Source organism: Apium graveolens, chromosome 3 (genome assembly GCF_009905375.1).
Source record: "Apium graveolens cultivar Ventura chromosome 3, ASM990537v1, whole genome shotgun sequence".
NCBI classification, from domain to species: Eukaryota; Viridiplantae; Streptophyta; class Magnoliopsida; order Apiales; family Apiaceae; genus Apium; species Apium graveolens.
The window spans coordinates 37,464,645-37,482,541 of NC_133649.1; the positions used below are offsets into that span (position 1 = coordinate 37,464,645).

The window sequence follows — 17,897 nt, forward strand, 5'->3', positions numbered from 1 at the left end:
TTTATACAATATATTTACAACAGGTGCGATGCATGGTCCTCACTAATGTTATAGAAATTCTATATTTTATATCATATAAATTCTATATTTTATATCATATAAAATTCTAATAAAATTTTATTTTAGTTAAAATTAAATAATATATAATTGATGAGATTTAAATTATTAATAATATAAAAATTTGTTATTGACGGAATACGAACATGGGAAATTGAGTGGTCTATAAATAATAATTTAAATATTTGTTGTTGACGGATATGAACATGAAAATTTGAGTAATGTAAATTTTTTCAGTATTTGGATATAATAATAGCTATATGATTAAACCAACAAAAATTAGATATAACAAATTTTTTCAGTATTTGGATATAATAATATTGATATAACCCATTTCAATTATTATAATTTAGTACAAATTCCAATCAAAGAAAAAGATATAGTTAAATCAATATTCTTTGTATATCTGCTTTTGATTTTGTACAAAAGTTCAATTATACTGACATAGGTCGGTACCTTAATTAGACGTAACGAGTTTTGTTTTGACTCTTTATGCACATGCACTCGCCACGTAACATTAATTGCTCTTGTACGTAAAATGAAATTATATGAATAAAGAAAATTCCAAAAGCATAAAATTATTTTCCCTATATAAACAGTGGAAGTAGACTATATAAATTGGTAGCTCAGGCACATCCAAATTCACAATTAATTAACAGTGCTGTTGAGCCATGGGTCGTCCAGACGAAGAGAATCAAGATGAACAAATCGCGGAGCAGTTCCATCAGCCTGCTGATCATCAGGATTACTATAATCAACAACAACAACCACCACCACCGCAACCAAGCTATGTTCAATCCACACCTCCACCACCATATCCTCCACCACCTCAGCCTGCACCCTATCAAAATGAACCACAATATCAAATGCCTCAGCCTCCGCCTTTCCAACCGTTCCATCAAAATCCCCCGGTTTATCAACAGCCTCAGGCTCAGAAGCCACCGTCGCAGTACCAAGGATATAATCAAAATACACCACAGATGGCTCCGTCGCCTCGACCAGCTGTTGGCTATCCACAAAATCAACTAAATGTGGGTACTGAGAGCTGGAGTACTGAGTTATTTGGTTGCCTGGAGGATCCACAAAATGGTACTTGTTTTAAATTATGCTAACAGTTGTGTGTCTACTTTAACTCCAGCCGCAGGATTTAAATATTTGACTTTGTGTTGCATGCAATATTTCAGCTCTAATCACGGCATTCTTCCCGTGTGTGACATTTGGACAAATCGCAGAGATCATTGACAATGGCCACTCAAGTAAGCTGTGTACACACATGAAATTTAGACATCATAAATAATTAGTTCCATATTTTTTTTGAAGAAAACTAAAATTTGGATATATGGCAATGAATTATGTATAGCATGCACGACCCAGGGAGTGTTGTATGGTGCGGCGTTGGCCTGCTTAGGAATGCCATGCTTGGTATCATGTTCTTATCGGACAAAGCTGAGGAGTCAATACCAATTGATGGAGACTCCTGCACCAGATTGGTTTACTCATTGCTTCTGTGAGCCCTGTGCTCTTTGTCAAGAATACAGAGAGCTTCGCCACAGAGGATTTGACCCCTCAATCGGTAAATTTCTTGTTTTCCCATCTTTTTCCTATTTACAATTAAATTCTAAGATGTGTGCTAATTAAATTCGCAACTTGACTTGATAAAATTGGTTACTATATCTTTTTAATTAGTAACTTGAGAAGTAAATTTAGTGTTTACTTAAAGGGTTTGTCCAGCTAGCTAGCTTGTAAGAAAAGTCAAATGTAAACTAAATAGCTTATTACTGCATTCCATTTGTGTTTGTTTGGCTTTTTGAATTTTTTTATTAATATAAGTGATTTATGATTTGAAATGAATGTGAATATATAGATTTATATTTATAAGTTGTATACGTGTTTTGATAATATTTTATTTAATTGAATTAAAATATATTATTTTTAAATATAATTATCTTAATTCGTGAATTTTAAATTAGAAAAATATATATTTTAAAACTAAATTTAATAAAAAAACAAAAAAATTAAAATAAATTTAGAAAAAATACGTAGTTGCTAAATTTAAATTATCGGCTTATAAATTTAATATTCCATTTATAAATTTGATTAAGAAATACTCCAAAATAAATATTTACAGATTTATTTATAAGATATAACTAACTTACAAAAGGAGGCCCATTGTATTCCTATATCTATTCTTTTTCACAATCACTTCATATCTTATATTATTTTTTTGTTGTACCAAAAATTACACTAAATTGATATTACACCAAAATTTTTTTTAGAGTTTTTGTTTATTATAACAACACTCTTGTCCTATGAAAAAAAATTCATTTATATCCTATCAATTTTATTATTTTTTGTACTATGAACAATTAAATAATATATATTATACAAGATAATGTAAAATTTGATATATGTGGAATAAAGTTGAATGTGAAAATAATATAATTTTTACATTAGTTTAGTGTAAAATCACACCAAAATAGTGTTATTTATGCATGTATATAGTAATCACAATAAATCTTGCCTCTTTTAATATATATAAGCAAACGTTCAAATACAAATCAATATTAGAATACAAACTACAAATCAATGAGACCTACATGTTTAATCACGTCCCCTTTGTTTTTAATTTTACTTTTCCCGTTAGTTGGTTAACTTTTTTTAAAAAATAATTTCACTGTATTTTTATTCATCTCCCACTCATCGATTTGCATAGCATATTTGCTATATTTTGACGACAAATCAGTATTTAAACTTACCCGAATCAGTAAACTGAAATCAGTACTAATTTCAGAACCAATACTTTTAGTGATTCTCGTAGACATAATTAGTGATTTATCGTTGAAACATATCAAATATGGTATTCATACTGATTGTTGGATGATTTACAAAAATATAGTGAAGTTATATTTTAAAAAGAGTTCACTAATTGAAGGGAAAAATTCAATTAAAAATGGAAAGATTTATGTGTAGTTGTGTGTGGCAGTGTAATTTGTAGTTTGTATATTTTTAATTTAGTTTGTATTGGAGTAAGACTCTATATATATATAGAGAGAGTCTTACTCCAATACAATACAAACCAATATTAGAATACAAACTACAAACCAATGAGACCCACATGTTTAATCATTTTCCCCTTCATTTTTTATTTTACTTTTCCCGTTAGTTGGTTAACTTTTTTTAAAAAAATAATTTTACCGTATTTTTATTCATCTCCCACTCATCGATTTGCATAGCATATATGCTATATTTTGACGACAAATCAGTATTTAAACTTGTCCGAATCAGCAAACTGAAATCAGTACTAATTCCAGAACTAGTACTTTTAGTGATTTTTGTAAACATAATTAGTGATTTATCGTCGAAACATATTAAATATGGTATTCATACTGATTGTTGGATGATTTAGAAAAATATTATGAAGTTAGATTTTAAAAAGAGTTCACTAATTGACGAGAAAAATTCAATAAAAAATGGAGGGAATTATGTGTAGTTGTGTGTGGGAGGTGTAGTTTGTAGTTTGTATTTTAATTTAGTTTGTATTAGAGTAAGACTCTCTCTATATATATATACTTTGTTAAAATCTAACTTCACTATATTTTTCTACATTATCCAACAATCAATATGAATACCATATTTGATATGTTTCGACGATAAATTACTAATTATGTCTACAAAAATCACTAAAAATACTGGTTCTGGAATTAGTACTGATTTCAGTTTACTGATTCGGGTTAGTTTAAATACTGATTTGTCGTCAAAATGTAGCAAATATGATATGCAATCGATGAGTGGGAGATAAATAAAAATACGTTAAAATTATTTTTTTAAAAAGTTAACCAACTAACGGGAAAAGTAAAATTAAAAACAAAGGGGAAAATGATTAAACATATGGGTCTCATTGGTTTGTAGTTTGTATTCTAATATTGGTTTGTATTTGAGAATTTGCCTATATATATATATATACAAACATAACACCCATTTAAATTGTAACTTTTCCAGCATGATCAATATATGTTGTTCAATCTTTCACTTAATTATCAGTTGACCGATGTGATGTGAATCGGTAATGTAGGATGGCAAGGAAACTTATCCTTGCAGCAGCGGAACTATGCAATGACACCACCGGCCAACCCTGGAATGATGAATAAATAGATGAACCAAGAACCAAATCCCACTGAACCTACTTTTTCTAGTCCTATATAAGTTTGCATTTTGAATATTAAGTTGTGACATTAATTACTTTTGTTTTGAAATATATGTAAGCTTAATGATTTGTTTTACTGTTTCATATTTTTGGACATTTGATTTGTATGGAATGTTCAATTTTTATGTAAATGTGAAAGATTGAGGTCTAACGTGTATATGTACAACTCCACATACCACAATTATGAATTTATTCCGATTAGTAACACATTTTGAAATACAAACACCTTCATTTAATGTTATATATAAAAATCCCCAATTTAATGAAATAAATTCATATTAATAAGATGAGATTAGACTTTCGATATTATGTAAAAAAATAATCAGAGTATAATAATTTATTAAAATTAATATATTACATCTATTTAGATATGACCAATTATAAAAGTTATGATATTATAATTATATATTTGTTAATAAATTACTAAAAATTATAATAATATATAAAATAATATTATAATGTTAAAACGCATTCGATTTTTATTTCAATTAATCCTTTTAATTAATTCCGATTTTATTATCCCTAAATTGATAGTTTAATCAATTAAGTTCAATTACTGATTTTGATATTTACAAGAATGTCAATATTGGGATTAACTGATCAAACTGAGCAAGAGTTAGATTTTACAACAATTCAAACTAATTGCTTAATACACGGTAAATGCCTTGTATTAGGAATACTTTAAGTAACATAAACTTGCCCACTTTTGTTTATCAATTGGTCAAAAGTCGGTAGTTTAAATGGATTTTGAGTTCTTTTATAATCTGGGTCCTTTCATGTGCTGGGTAAAAGAAATGAACCGACTCCAACTGATACTTCCTAAACTCTGAAATAAGTACGTACTTTTTTAACTATAATATTTATATTTTAGGGATTAAATTAATTAATTTTTGATTAAAGATTAAAAATTATTTTTATATTATTTTTAAAAACTGAAAATCATATACTAATGTAGATTAAATGATTTTTCCATTTATATTATTTTCTAATGTTACTTAATTAGAAAATATTAATAACTTTTAATCAAATTTTGGTAAATTTAACTTCACAACACTCAAATGTTACAAGAAAACAATTAGAGGGGTAACTAGAAATAGTTCCAAATTATATGGTACATTTGTGATTATAAAAAATTCTTTTAAAATATATTTTCTATTTAATTATTTAAAAACTTGCTTTTGGAAATTTTGATTTCATAGCGAAAGGATATCTTCGATATATTATTTATTTTGGTATTTATACGATTAAACATAAAATTTAAATACCGTGGATCCTCTCCATTAAGACATGAATTTAACTGATCCAAATCAAAGTCAAATGGTCAATCTGGCAAAATTATTTTTAAGTATATAAAAAGGATATTTCATTATTCTAAAACATCAAAATTATATCATTATGGAATATATCTCTAAGGCAATATGATCAAAGAAGAAATATCAAGACATGATATGTCTTAGATCTCAGTTGCAAAATCAATAAAGCAACAAGCTCGAAAAAGGGATATATCAGATATACTCCTTAGAAGTCTCGTGCTATATCAAAAATATTTTACTCTTCGCTCCAAAATATATTTTTACATCCATCAAAAGAGTTTTTATCCAAAGTTTATTAATATTCATGATTGAAATATTAATTTCCATTTTTATAACTCATTCCATGTATACGTAAAGTAATTTTCTCTCGTTTCGTAAAATCAGTATTTCTCGGAGAAAATTATTCAAAAATACTCTAAAATATTTCCTACCATCCAAATATATTTTATATATTAGGAAATATATTTTAAGTATTTATTCAAGTCAAAACTTTGGTCAAAAGATACATATTTTTAATTTCAAGACCAATGGTATTTTTACTCGGATGAAAAGGCTGCCTACACAGCCTGTATTTTAAATAAAATACTTCCACTCACTAGAATTACTTGAATTTTGGTATGGATCATTTAAATGGTATTTTCTATGAATGGTAAAAAATTTGTAACATTCAGAGAATTTTTGTCCGGGCACAAAAATCGAGGTAGATGATCCCACAGTTGACCATGTTTGACCTAGTTACCATTGACCAAGTTTGACCAAAACTTGCAGGACATCATTTTATAATATTTAGGTAATTATCATATTTTTATGATATTTATTCAAGAGTTTTTAGGGTGGTCATATTTAATGGTGCTTAATGCTTAATTAAAATGATTAAATAATGATTAAAAGAAAAGGAAAATATATATTTAATTAAATATATCAGCTGAGTTTTGAATACCATAAAGTTGTTTGTCTTATATGGCTATGTCAAAGAAACACAACTTACTTGCCAAGTCATCAATCCATGTGACATACAACATCCACCATCCATTTTCCTCAAATCTCCACCATTCAATCCACCTAACTTCTCCTATAAATAAACCCCCACCCCAACCCATTTCAACCAAACTAAAGAGTCACAAAGTTGCTGGGATTTTTTCAAGAAGTGCTTCTCTTCATCTTTTTCAAATTCTATACACACACTTCTTCTCAAAAATCTTCTCTCTCTTAAATATATATATATATATTCAAGGTTTTTGAAACCCAAGTTTAGATTCACCCAACCAAGCTTGTTCACACCAAGTGAGCTCAACCACTACCACTCTCCGGCCTCCCGAAGGGCTGCCCAAGTTCGACCATAGTGACAAAATCCGGCCGAACCTCCGGCGAATTTTTCCGGCGAACTTTTCCGACCGTTTTCCAAAAGTGCTCATTTTTAGCTTCTTCTTTGAGTTTCTTTTATTTGAGCTTTGTACTTAATTTCTCTACTTCATCTCAAGCTCTAATACTAGATCTCCTATAAAGAAGGTTCTCTAAGAAAAGATAACAAAGATTCGAACTCGAAATTCGAATAAAGTACTTGATCTTCAAAAAGAAGCTTTAAAAGAAGAAGATCTATAAAATACAAGTACTTAAATCTCTATAACTCCTCACGAGTGAGATTTCATAAATCTCTATAACTCCTCACGAGTGAGATTTCATATTTGACAAATCTCGCGAGTTGGCCAATTACTTGCACTTTATTTATCTCGATCTTGGCCAACATATTTCGTGAATATAGAAATAATTACGAAAGGTATCGTATAATCCTCACTAACATCTTTAGTGTTCCGTGGGATTATAATTTGATCAATAGTAAGCTTCGTAATTTTGTCAAATATCAAAGACGGATTTAATCACACGAGTTGGCCAATTACTTGTACTTCATTTATTTGGATCTTGGCCAACGCATAGTTCGTGTATATAGTATCATTACGAAAAGTATCGTATAATCCCCACAAACATCTTTAGTGTTCCGTGGGATTATAAATCGATAAATAGTAAACTTCGTAATTATCCTTCTAAGCTTCAAAGGTGGATTTAATCACACGAGTTGGCCAATTACTTGCACTTCATTTATTTGGATCTTGGCCAACACATAGTTCGTGTATATAGTATCATTACGAAAAGTATCGTATAATCCTCACTAACATCTTTAGTGTTCCGTGGGATTATAAATCAATAAATAGTAAACTTCGTAATCATCCACCTAAACTTCAAAAGAACAAATCCAAAGCCAATTACTTGCACTTCTTTTATCTCGATCTTGGCTTATATAGAACCTATAAATTGGGCACGAAGTTAAAAATATACTTTGGCTCTATAATTGTCAAAATATAAGTATACTAAAATCCTTAAGCCTACGAGCTTAAAAAGGATAAGTTACAATTCCGAGATTGTAACTAAAGTATTCTTCGATTTTTAATACATAATCGAAAGAAGAAGAATACTAAAGAAGTCATAAGCGATATTGCTTATATATATAAAAGACTTCTTATATTACTCCGATAAACATATATTCTATAAAGACGGAGTAATCGAAAGTATACTTGACATATTATTCTATATCTCAAGTCAAGTATACATAGTCGATATTTAATATTCTTATTTGAATATTGTGACGACTGAGAAGTTTGTGACGTAATTAAGTCAATAAAATATGATTTATGTGAAGTGATTATGATTATGTGATTAAGTGATGGTTAATTGTCGTTACTGTATATTAGAATCTAGGAGCGTAAGTAAAAGCGTTCCAATTTAAAGAGTCAGCTTAGGAGTTAAGCTGTGTTATCGGGCCGTCAGGTATAACGGAACCCGTCCTAATAAGGATTTAAAGTATATAAAATGTGAAATATGTATGATTGTGTGAAACGAATGTTTAAATGAAGTATTGCGTCCTAGTGACGTGTCGGTCGATAATGATAATGAGAAGCGTAATTGAAATGCTGAGCGTCGGGCCGTCAAGCAGAACGTGACATGGAACGCGTAAAAAGGGAATAATATCAAAAAGGACAATTTCTATGATCAGACATGAGTTTTGATGTGCTCGTATATGTGTTTGCTTGTCCGTATGCATGATTACGTGATCTGTTGATATTTTATGGATTTAAGGGAATTATCTGATTTAAATAAAGGTTTATTTAACCTTCACATATTTTTATAAAATTATCTGAGTAAGATAACTGCATGAGATTTGTTCTATTATCTTCGTAATAATCCTGTAGACTTTCTAAAAATGATGGTCGGATTTATTTGGTGATCGTTGCATTTTAAATTGATTTTTATGTGATAAAGTGTTATTATTAGCACAAACTTGTAAAAATCATATAAAATCAATCGTACGCTCAAAATCTTATTATGAGTAATGGTTGGAAAGCTAATTTCGAGATTCACGTTTTAAAATTATCATTCGTATCAAATTCATCTTTTCCGAGAGAGACATTTCTAAATGAAATTCATTTTCTTTTAAGAATAAAAAGTGAATCAGAAATGAGATACCTAATTACCATACTGCCCCTCCCTTGGTAGTATATAATCTCACCCACCTCCTCTTTTCTTTCTTTTTACCCGAGCTTCTCTCTTCTCTTTCTTTTTCTCTCATTTCTTCATCCCTCTCGGGATTTCTTTCTCTCTCTCTCTCTCTCACTCTCGGGACACTCTCTCTTCAATCTCTCACTTGTTCTTCACTCTTTTTCGGTTATAGAACCATGATTGTGTGAGACTTTGTGATATCTACCTATATACATACATGCATGTCACTATCTTCAAGTTTTTGAGAGAAACCAAAGTTAGATTTGGTGGTTTTGAATTCGGTTTTCATGAAAACAAAAGGGCTTTGGTTCTTGAATGATTTAAAGTGAAGATGAGTGCTTGCATGTGTGTAATCACTCGAGAAAATCGGTGGTTGAAGGTTGGAAACTTCCGAATGGGGGCACCACCGTGATGCCACCGCTACCGGTGATGAACTCCGGTGAACCGGTGTTGAGTAATGATGTTAAACACCGAGCTCTAGTATTTAATCAATTATTTTGTGTTTGCATGTGGTTTCTTTTGAAAGGCCGAATGGTTTTGTAGTTTACAAGTTGATGAGTTGATTCTTGTTGATTATGAATGTTAATCTAGCTTAATGTTAAGAGATTAGTGTGATTAAAGATGCAAAAGTTTGAAATTGAGTTTGCCTGTGAGGATTCTTAGAAGAGGCCGAATGGTTCTTGTTTTTTTTTGGGAAATCATGTTGATTTGTTGGTGCAAATGATCTATTGATGATTGTTTTATAAATTATAGAGTAATTAGAATGAGTTATAGTCCAAATTGATTCATGCATGTTGTGATTCTTGGAAATTTCGAATGTTTCTACTCGATTAAGTTGAATTAAGTGTTAAATTGAGTAATCATCCATGATTATGTTTGAATTATGAGTTTAAATGAGTTGTAAGAATGAAATTAAACTAGTTTGGGATGATATACTTGATGCATGTCAAATAAGGGCTTTGCATGTTTGATTCTTGATTGTGATAAGTGTTAAGGCCGAATAGGCCAGGAATAAAGGTCAAAACTTGATTTTTGGTAATTGAAAGAATGATTGAGTGTTTATATGTGAAAATCTTTAATTTTGCTTATTGGATTGTTGTTTTGGTTCGAATTAAGGATAAAAGAAAAAGGGAAATTGAGTTGATTGATTTTAAAAGCTATAAGTGATAGCTATGGTCATAAGTAATTAGCTATGAATGAAATTGTGTGTTCGTATGAGTTATAAATGTTTGATTTGGAGAATAGTCAAGATTTAGCGAGTATAAGTTGGTGATCGAGTATATATATAGAGATATAAAGGCTATGAAAAAGAATGTGTTATGTGCTATGTGCATGTGTGTATATAAGCTATACTCATATAGTTCGAGTCAGAAGTATAATCGAGCTATCGCATTGAGTGAACGTTCCGGGAACGAGAGTTGAGAAACTAATTGAGGTTTTGGTTTTGATTGTAGATTCGGAACATGAGGGCATTCAGGCTAGGAAAGGGAAAGGTATACTAGGTGGCAGTAGTTCAATTTTTGTGAAACAGGAAAGCGAATTCAGGCAAGTAACTCTAATTACTTATATAAATGGTTATAAAAAGAAAGTTGTTCATACCATGTAGAGTATTGAACTGTTAAAATGATGAACCCCTGATATCGATTTGAGATACCCTATCTTTGATCTTGTAAAACTGTTACTGATAAGCTTATTGATTCAACCCTTTGGTAACCTATCTTTTCTGTTCAAATTATTTGATATGCCATGAACTGTTATAAACCCTATAATTACCTTTACGAATCCCCTTGTAATGATGCCATATTCTTTGATCACCATATCCCCTATTGATCCTTGGAATAGTCTAATTCTTTTAACTTAAGTACCTTGTTATCATTGATTCAAAACCCCTAGAATTTCATCTTGTTTATCCTTGATTCATTTCTTAACTTTGAATTCTTGAAATTAAATCTAAGAATGAGTTTCGACTTGAAAGAGTCCGAATGATTTCATATTCTTGGTAATGATAAAATGAATTTAGAAAACCTACTTTTTCCAACTCAAGGTTTTCCAAACGAATTCCCGATGGATTGGATTGGACGTATTAATTCTTTGAAAAAATTGAAAATGGTTTATATTGCTTTTAAAAGAGTTGATTGTGATATTGTGAAGCTTAAAGCTCGTGAACCATGATTTTAATCTATTGATCATATAATTGGTTCTATATAGTGAAATATTATTGCTTTCCTTTCTGAAAGATCTGTCTTGATCCTTTAATGATTTGTGATAAATGTCGGCTTTCACCCTGCTTCGAGCCTTGTTCCTTGAAAGCCCCACATTTTTCCTTCAAAACCCTTTCATAACCTGAAAGATGGAAATCTGCCACCTAGAACAATAAAGTAGAATGCCCTGAGATTAGTAAAGTATATTGTGGATTTTATATCGTAGAAATGCTTTATAGTTACTTGCTGAGTTTTATACTCATATGTTTTGTTTTAATCTAACCATGGCAGTTAAGCAAGAAGATGGTCAGGCTTAGGCGCACTGCTCGTAAGAGCGTACCTGGTGGTCCCTACCGTGTTGAGGGCTTCCGGTTGCTAGAGCAGGTAGTGGTGTTTTTGAGTGAGAAAGCGCTTAGCCAGAAGGTTGTAAAGATACAATGGGTTATCTGACGGTTCCAAGACGGAATTGATTATGTTTATTTAATATTATTTTGGGGTTGTAAGCTATATTTTATGGTTGGTAGTTGTAATCTTGTCTCATACTTTATCCTGTTTGATCTTGTTACTTGTTAATCGGGGTTTATGCTTATTTAATTATTAGATTAAAGATGTGTGGGTCCTCATTTACTAACCCCGAGATTGAGGGCATCACAAATATTATATTATCTTGTGGGCTAGTACCGTAACATACTAGTTCAATCCATCTTTTCTCTATACTTGTTGTTTTGTGGATTGTCTTATTAGTTTTGTAGTGAGGTGAAGTGACGTGAGGTGATTCTCGTTCTAAGACTCAAGTCCTATACGTACTAGCGGGGAGTTAGTAGTATTTGCACTGTAAAGAAGAGGAAACACCCAAGACCGGATCACTAAGATCCAAGACCGACAAAAGCTAAGGAAGCTAAGTCCACACAAGGGTTCTACATCAACTTTGAAGAAATAGCGGAGAGTTATTATCTAAGATAAGTTGTGTAGGTATTACATTTATTCTGAGGTGGTACGCACCAAGAAAAATATTTGTAAGGGTGTAAAGGAGTCTCCGCCTACTAAAGGAGCGAGTTTATTATAGGGAAAATCCCGAGTCCGGGAGAGGAGCTCGGGGACTAGAATAGGGGTGATCGAATCTATTAGAGGTTGCGCCATCGTGAACCAGGATTAAATCACCGTGTGGTATTTTCTTTCCTTGCACTTTATGTTAGATAAATTTAATAATGTCATGTGTAATATGATTTGTGTTTAATTTTCAGATCTTACCTAACAGGACAAATAAGTACTTAACTGGAAATCAACACTTATACTGAAGACAGAACTTAAGATATCAAAACTTAAGTTATCAAAAAATATTTATCAGGAGATAATATCAGGACTTAAGATTGAAAGAGATATGTCCTAAGTCCAATCATGTATGGGGATTTAGAAATAACTTTTATGTAATCTGTTTTTGATTTCATTGATATTAATAAAAGACTTGTTTTGTTTTTTATTGCGGGCTCTATCTATTTTAAGTGTTTAAATAAGATATACCACAGTTTAGAGTAAAGCTTTTTATGGATTGTGATGAGATCATAATAATGAGACCTAAAAGATGATAACTCTAAACTTAAATAGTTCCTGGTCGTAGGATTACTAACTGGTAATTAATAATCCGCAAAGATCGGTACATACTATGCTTGCTTCATTATGAAGAATGTCTGTTCTCATAGACATTTGTGTGGTGACACTATAGCTAGTATGTAGGTGCTTATTATAGAATAAGTTCACAGAACATGACTCACACAGCTGAACAACTAATGGAGTTCACTCACGTGTCAGCAGTTGTTCATATAGTGATAGTTGTACAAGTATCCTTAGACTTGAGGTCATCATAGTCATCTTCTGTACACTGAACTATGCTTTAGTTTAGTTCTTAGTCTCCAGGGACAATTATAAGGGCTCTACTCGGTATAGGAATTTGTACACGAAGATAGTGTATGATCAATAAAGGATCTACCCCTTCCAGTGAAGGAAGAGAATGTTCAATGCTGATCCACTTATGCTAGTTCAGGAATCTCTGGTCAGAGTGAATGAAATTAGAAAGGAGTTTCTAATTTACATTAAATAGAACTAAGCATAGTGAATGGGAAAGCAAGTGATTAAATAAGATAGGCTTGACACAAGTTCCATGCCTTGTATTTAATCGTGACATTGCAGGGTAGAAGGAATTGATTGTACGGTAACTACTCACTGAATATGTTCTTGGTATTCTAAGCAGTGAATTCGTATTATCCGGATAGTCGCGATATACTGAGAAGTATCCCTCACGATGTAGAATAAATATGATTAATTAATTAATCATATTTAATGAATTAGAGAATTTATATAAATAATGATAAAATAGTTTTATTATTATTTATTTCTACTACCGGCTTAATATTGAACCTACAGGGTCACACCATAAAAGAGAATGATTTAATGATGGAGGAATTAATTAATAATGGCTGATAATTATTTATTTATGAAATAAATAATTAATTGGCAAATTTAATAATTAATTAAATGAGATTTAATTGATTATAAATTAATTAAGGAAAAGTTCTTAATATTATTAATTAAGAATTTAATTTTTGGAAATTAAATCAAGTGAGAGAATTATTTCTAAAGTGTTTAGAAAAAGGATTAATAATTAAAAGGTGTTTTAATTATTAGTGAGAATAATAAAGGATTAATAATTATAATATTTTATGGGAAAATTTTCAGCTGAAAATTTTGCCTATAAATATACTATTATAAAAACCCTATTTTTTGCCTCAACCCAAAAGGTTTACAAAACCCTAATTCTCTCCACCTCCTCCTCCTCCTTCATTACATCGTTTTCTTGGTGGATACCGGTGAAGTGCTTCTGTTATTCCTAGTGAACTAACAATGAGATTTACAGAAGGGGGGTTGAATGTAAATCTCAAAACTTTTTCAAGTTTTGAGCAGTTTCAAAGGCTGTGTGTTTAAGATAAACAAGTGTGTGAATTGCTTTAAGCTAATTCAGACAGATATATATTCAAGCACAAAAGTACAGAACACAACAGACCTTAAAAACTTTTCTGGTGGATTTGTTGTTCCACTAGAGATGGTATTTTAGAAAATCTGTGATTCAAGAAGTTGATCACAGCTGCATCCTAGTACAAACTAGATAATTTTTCTCAAGATTTTTCTAAACAGCTCTGGAAAAATTCTATTCTAATTACTAGCTGCTACTTGGTTTATATAACACCAAGTTTACAAGTGAAGACAAAGATAAAAAGTACAATAATAAAATAAGTTCTCCACTTGTTTCTTCTCCATTTTACTCCAGTGCATTGTTGACTATTGCCTCTTTATACTAGAGTAGAACGGCTGCTTTTTCTGATGTTCCTGAAATAGGCTACCACATCTCAGTTGTCTCTGTCAACCCATGTGCCTCTGTTTGTAGGTACAACTACCACTTGTCAACTGCTATTTAACAGAACATCCGTTGAAGCCTTCATCCGTTGATGGCTTTATCCGTTGATGTGTTAGCAGTTGAAGCTCTATCCGTTGATGCACTCATCCGTTGAAGGATGTTATCCGTTGAAGCTTTAGAGACATCCGTTGAAGCTTTGTTTCTCATCCGTTGAAGGTCTTTAAGTTATCCGTTGACACCATTTCATTTATACAAAATTACAAGGCATGAAGTATTTACAATTGGCCTTCCTATCTGCATATCCTTTAGTAGTCAACATGACTTATAATTTCCCTCAACATTTAAGAATTATATCTCAAATTCAGAGACTGAAATGTGCTACAACACTAGACTTATTTCTAAGTCAAGCTACACCATCAACGGATAGCCAAAGTGGTCTTATCCGTTGAGGCTACAAACACTAGATTTCTACTTAAGTGTTTTGTTAAACATATCATCAAACTAATGCACATATATTCCTAACAATCTCCCCCTATTTATGTCTATAAGAATTGTAGACATAAATTCAAGGTTAACTTGATGATAACAAAACACTTAACAAATATATGAACTGAAACTAAGTAGAAATTTAAAAGTGCTGCAAAAGTGTATGTACTAGAAGGTAATTGAAGATTTACAGTGTTTCCAAGGGTGCTCCACTAGCCTGAGCAAATCATCTTTTTCTTCTTTGATCCCTGGTTTTCTTTCCTAGCCCTTTGTCATTTTCCTCAATTTGGAGTTGGAGTTGTCTGAAGAATTCAGCTTCATCTTCATCACTGATATCCAACTTAGATTGCATTTCTTTGAGAGTTTCATTGCTGGCAATCTTGAGTTGGTCTTCAAGTCTGAAAAATCTTCTGACTCCTTTATCATCTCTGAATTCCATCAACCAATGAGGTGATTTGTGAATTGTAGTTCCCCTTTCTTGAATGAGTAAGGTTCTGGGCAAAGCATTGGGCTCCCTCCAAGTTTTCCTTATGTTGGCAATCTTGTTGAGAATTTCAGTCTTGGCAGTCCTGGTAAAGCCAGAATCCTTTTGTATGGCTGAAAAGACTCTGATCAAGGTAGAGTAGCCTTCATTCAGAATCCTGTAGAGAGGCCATGTTCTTTCCCCAGCTCCTTTGTATCTGAACACCAATCTCTCTGGTAGCTGTCTGTAAGCAGCAATTCCCCTTACATCCTCCAGCTCATCCAGATAGAGTTCAATGTCTGATATTTCTTTTATGTCACAGATGTGAACATAATCATCTTTAGAAATGGGTGGCTTAGGGTTAGGTTTATGTTTTTGAGTGAATTTCTTAGAGTTTAGGGGAGGTGTAGATTTGGATTTTCTTTTCTGTTTCTTTGGTAGTGGAAGAGTGGTTAAAAAGGTAGGCAAATTGATGGTGTCCCAATCAATAGGTTCCTCTTTTGGGATGATTGGTTCACCATGGATGTTTATAGTGGGATCAGCAACAAAGGGTTCAGGTATGGAAGGTAGAGATTTAGTTTCTTCAGTGTTGCCTTCACTCCTTCTATGTGCCTTGGCCTTTCTTCTGTTTCCCTTCTGCCATTCCTCTTTTTCCTCCATGCTTTCACCAAATATACTCCCAAAACCCTCATCTAAGTTTGCAATCTTGTCTTCACCCCTGACTTCAATTCCTTTCTCATTTTCAACTAGACTTGACTTTAGCTTTTGTTCAAGCTTTGCTTGTGCTCTTTTGTCAGCCTTGAGTTTTTCAGCTTCTTTCTTTAACCTTTTGGTTTCTTCCCTCTTGGCTATTGAGAATTTGGGACGTCCTTGCATCACACATATGCTCTTTCCCTCTCCAAAGATAATAGCCATGTTTCTCCTTACTGCCTCATCCATGGTCTCCTTGTGTTTTATGATGCTAGTACCCAAAACTTTGTCTTCATCAGGCTTTGGAAGAGGAAAGTCCACTTCTTTCATCTGAGCAAAGTCTAGAGGGTTCTTTGTGGAGTCCTTGCTGGATCTGGTGTTGGGCTTGAGAACCATAGGTTTTAGATTCTTGAAAGAAGTCTCTCCAACCTTATTTCTCCTTTCTGGCTTGTGCTCCATATTGATTGGTTCAACCTTTGTGCTATGTTTCACATATATTGATTTATCTTGTGTTGAGCCAAACAGCTGTTGCATCCTTTCATCAATTCTCCTCCTTTGCTCTTTCACTTGAATTTCAGCTGCTGCTAGCTGAATTAAATCAATTCCATCAGGCTTTCCTTTGATTTGAATGATTGGAGAAGTAGTGATGGCAGGAACTAGCACTTTAGATATTTGGATTTTTGTAGATGGCTCTCCTTCCCCTTCCCTTTTACTCTCCCCCTTTTTGTTATCATCAAGGAGAGGGGTCAAGCCCTGTGCTTTTGCCAGCTGCATAAGTAGATTTGTTTGAGATTGTTGGTTGTGAAGAATGGTGGCCACAGAATCTTCAATAACTTGAACTCTGTCTTCCAATTTGGCCAGCCTCTTTTCAGTATGTGATTCCTTTTTCAATCTCAACAAAATGTCCTGCATTGTACCAAAGGGCATGACTGAATCCAATTTTTCAGAATTGTAGGATTTCAAGTCAGTAATATCCTTTCTGAGTTCATCCACACTCAGATTCTGTTTTACTTGCTGCAACTTCATGAGATGCAGTGAGTCCAAGTGAGCTGTAAGGATAGCCTTTGTACCAGCATGAGAAGTTTTCTGAATGGCCTGTTTGATAGTACTGATTTGTTTGACTAAGGAGACATTAAATTGCCCTGTTGTAGACTCCTTTGTGAAGGCCCATTCAGGTAGATTTGGAATAGAACTAGGGCCTTCATCTCCCCCTAAGTTCATGCTTCCATCAGAAGAAACAAAGTCATCATCATCAGAATTTACTCCAAATTCTTCAAATGACTCACCAGCTGTTGAAGGCATCTTGTTAATAGCAGTTTTGTCCCTTTGAAGAGATGCTGTTGTATGTACTAGATGTAGTGTCTTTTCTACCTCCACATTGCCCTGTGCAGCCAATACTTGATAGGCTGAAACAGGATGAGTAAAAGTGTCAGCATCCAAGGAAATGTTATCAATTACAGCTTTGTAATGTTGCTGAAATTGTTTTTCCTTTTCAGCATCATTCACAATCATTGACTCACTA

General features: G+C 32.3%; 1 protein-coding gene across 1 annotated transcript; it reads left to right on the forward strand.

Moving 5' to 3' along the window:
• Window positions 1-668: 668 nt before the first annotated feature.
• On the forward strand, window positions 669-4,412 carry LOC141712144 (protein PLANT CADMIUM RESISTANCE 7-like). The gene is made up of 4 exons (XM_074514963.1): window positions 669-1,146; window positions 1,242-1,313; window positions 1,418-1,630; window positions 4,130-4,412. The coding sequence occupies exons 1-4, from the start codon at window positions 729-731 to the stop codon at window positions 4,207-4,209; spliced, it is 783 nt and encodes a 260-aa protein (XP_074371064.1). The 5' UTR covers window positions 669-728; the 3' UTR covers window positions 4,210-4,412.
• Window positions 4,413-17,897: the final 13,485 nt, after the last annotated feature.

Bases quoted from the DNA above. Each gene is read 5' to 3' on its own strand.
- LOC141712144 (XM_074514963.1), top strand. From the start codon at position 729: ATGGGTCGTCCAGACGAAGAGAATCAAGATGAACAAATCGCGGAGCAG. The intron at 1,147-1,241 runs GTACTTGTTTTA...GCAATATTTCAG, and splicing joins CCTGGAGGATCCACAAAATG to CTCTAATCACGGCATTCTTC. The intron at 1,631-4,129 runs GTAAATTTCTTG...TCGGTAATGTAG, and splicing joins AGGATTTGACCCCTCAATCG to GATGGCAAGGAAACTTATCC.